This window comes from Egretta garzetta, unplaced genomic scaffold (genome assembly GCF_000687185.1).
Source record: "Egretta garzetta isolate BGI_Z169 unplaced genomic scaffold, ASM68718v1 scaffold448, whole genome shotgun sequence".
NCBI lineage: Eukaryota > Metazoa > Chordata > Aves > Pelecaniformes > Ardeidae > Egretta > Egretta garzetta.
Genome location: NW_009260497.1, coordinates 669,385 through 672,327, shown reverse-complemented (window position 1 = coordinate 672,327; position 2,943 = coordinate 669,385). Strand labels below are relative to the sequence as shown.

The 2,943-nt window shown below is 43.8% G+C and overlaps 1 protein-coding gene across 1 annotated transcript in view; it reads left to right on the top strand.

Moving 5' to 3' along the window:
- The window catches only part of KY (kyphoscoliosis peptidase), a 19,933-nt gene extending 17,742 nt beyond the window's left edge, over nucleotides 1-2,191 (top strand). Inside the window, exons 11-12 of the mRNA XM_009644424.1 lie at nucleotides 53-243; nucleotides 1,290-2,191. Coding sequence (XP_009642719.1) covers nucleotides 53-243; nucleotides 1,290-2,191 — 1,093 coding nt within the window. The remainder of the gene's footprint in view (nucleotides 1-52; nucleotides 244-1,289) is intronic.
- The last annotated feature ends 752 nt before the right edge of the window (nucleotides 2,192-2,943 follow it).

Genomic DNA, 2,943 nt, shown 5'->3' with positions numbered 1-2,943 from the left:
TTAACTATTTGTAATTACTCATTTGCTTTTAATCTCTTCCTCCTTCTTCCAGGTACAATGAGTTTTATTTTCTGACTCACCCGGCTCTGTTCATTAACAATCACTTCCCAGATAACAGTAACTGGCAGCTTCTTAAACCAACCCTAACGCTGAAAGAATTTGAGAACAACCGGCTGCACAACAGTAATTTTTACACGTTGGGCCTGCTGACTGCACACCCGGAGACGGCGGTCATCCAAACAGGTAACACCCTGCCGAGGGGGAGCTGCAGAGCATCCTTCCTCACACAGCCCTGCATCCTGCGTGTAGTGAATTACATTGCCAGCTTGGTTCTGGCAAGCCAAGCGCACTCAAAGCCCTTGGGGCAGAGGAGGGTCTTTTTTCTTTCTTTTTTCCCTTTTTTTTTTTTTTTGTTCAAGCTGTGAAAAATTGTTGTAGCCCCTGGGTCAAAAAGAAAGCCTCAGTCAGCAGCTGAGGATGACTTACTCCATCAGCCAGCATCGGTGGTCCAAAATTAGAAGTATTACTATTATCTATTAGCGACTTGGGCTTGACAATGAGATTAAAACCTTTTACAATGCTCCAGAAGTTTGACTTACTGAATGATGGATAAACAGGCACTTCTTTATGCAATACTCAGCACCCCGAGTAAGTCCAGCAGCTCTTCTAACACAAAACCATTCAGGTGACTCCGCTGAACTACAGGGCCCACATTTAAGATCACCTTCCTCATATTTTAGAAGAGAATTTAACTAGATAATAGCTAATTTATGAATGCTGAGAACAGAGTTAAAACGTAAAGGCAATGACATTTTAGGACTTAATGTTGTCTTCAAGCTATTTGGGAACAGGCTCATAGGGAGGTAGATTATCTCGTATCTATGTACCGGAGGGTTCCTGTGCTTTTCTCTGAAGCTTCTTGGAACTGCTACTGGACTAGCAATCAGATCTAATCACATTTAATTAAGCCCACATGAGCTGACGGTACTTTCAGTTATATTTCACACAGGCTTTCATATTCTGTAGGGCCACATCTCCATTTCAGCGTATATCAAAATAGGATAAATGCACATCTCCAAAACAAAGGCCACTCCTCACCTCATTCCTTTTGAGGGACACCATTCGAAGCAGACGGCTTACAAGCTGTGACCTGTCAAGTGCAGCTCTTTATTTTACTATTAGAGAAGCAGCAATTTATCAGGACAGATCAGTCTTCCCAGAACAGGGCATACATGCAAAAAATGTACTGAAGCTCCTATGCAGTTTTTCTTTTCTTTTGTATTTCACAGTAAACGGAAAAGCCTCTGTATCGGTGGATTGCCGTTCTGCCACGTTATTTACATTTAAGCTGAAGGGAACAGATGAGCACGGTTTAATGACTTTGAAAAAACACGGAATGAAGCTGGATATCTACCCACAGATGACGGGGAGTCACAAGCTGCAGATCTTTGCCAAGCCCTCCAAAGCTTCCGAAGACGTCTACAACTGCGTGTTAGAATATGTGGTAAAGTGCCAGTCTGTGGACAAGGCCATGCGTTTCCCAAAGGACCTGCATCAGCCTGTTGGACCGAGCTGGTTCACAGAGCGGCAAGGGTTCCTGAGGCCATCACACCCCGACCCTGTCATTCACACCAACGATGGGCGGTGTTCTGTCACCTTCACCCTAGGCAAAGACATAAGCATCCTAGCCTCGCTGCACTCCGATAACAGCAGCCTGACAGAGGATATGAGAAGGCGGCACATCATGCAAATCCATCGTGGGAACCAAATCGAGTTGAAGATCCATCTCCCCCACGCAGGGAACTTTGTTCTGAAAATCTATGCCAAGAAGAAGTCAGATCCTGGCAATTACGACTACATCTTCAACTACCTCATCACTTGCCTGAACACTGAAGTGAAGTGGCCAGCTTTCCCTCAGAGTTACAGCAAGTGGGCGGAAGACTATGAAATACTGGAGCCGCTTTCCGGCTTGCTGCCGGCAAACCGCAACATTCAGTTCAAACTCAAAATGCATGGGATAGCAAAGGTGCTAGTGCAAGCTGAGAACACTTACCCTCTCAGTGAGAGCAGAGGCTACTGGGAGGGAACCTGCAACACTTCGGGATGCAGAGAGGTGTTTGTGATGGTGCACGAGAACGCTAATCACAGCTTTTACTCCCACGTCCTGAAATACGAAGTTGAGACCCAGTAACGCCCTCTCCTTGTTCTTTCATTCACCTGCGTGAACCAACATTTCCAATGCACCCAAAACTGATACAGCTTTAGGAGATCGCTCATCCTCTTGATCAAATCTGTTCTTTCAACAAATGCAGGACAACGCTTGCAGGCTTTTGCAAGACCAAGGGCTCAAAGAAGTTCAAAGAAGCAGAAAATCCTGTTAAGAAGGGAGCAGCAGTGGAAGAAATTAGATCAAACTCTCACCTATGTTTCAGTAATACTGTCCAAACAGTTTGAAGAAAACAACTGACTTTCTGGCCAGAGGTCACTCTGTGCCAGCAGTGATTGCTGGTTTCCAAGCTATGGACCATAAGAAAAGTCTTACAGTGGCTACTCCGAGAAGAATCCACCTAGTTACAGGGCAGGATGAAGAAAGTACACCCTGGTTTTGAGCAGCAATATTGGACACGAGGCACTTCAGGATATTTGAACCCAGTTTCTGTCGATCTTCAGTCAAGTTGGAAAATATATCCCAGGAGGGAGAAGTGTTAGGAAGAAGCTGCAACATGAAGTTTTCTTGTGCACTTCATTGTCTTACAAATTTAAGCAATACTGCGAAATTAATTTTTACATTGACTCTTAAATACAATAAACAAAATAATTTTTACCTTTTTATATTAGAGTATTTGAATTGTAAACACTTTTTCTGCAATGCTAACACTGTAATCCTATCTCAAGCGTATAGGCATTTCCATAACTAAAACTACAGTAAAACAGAGAATAAAG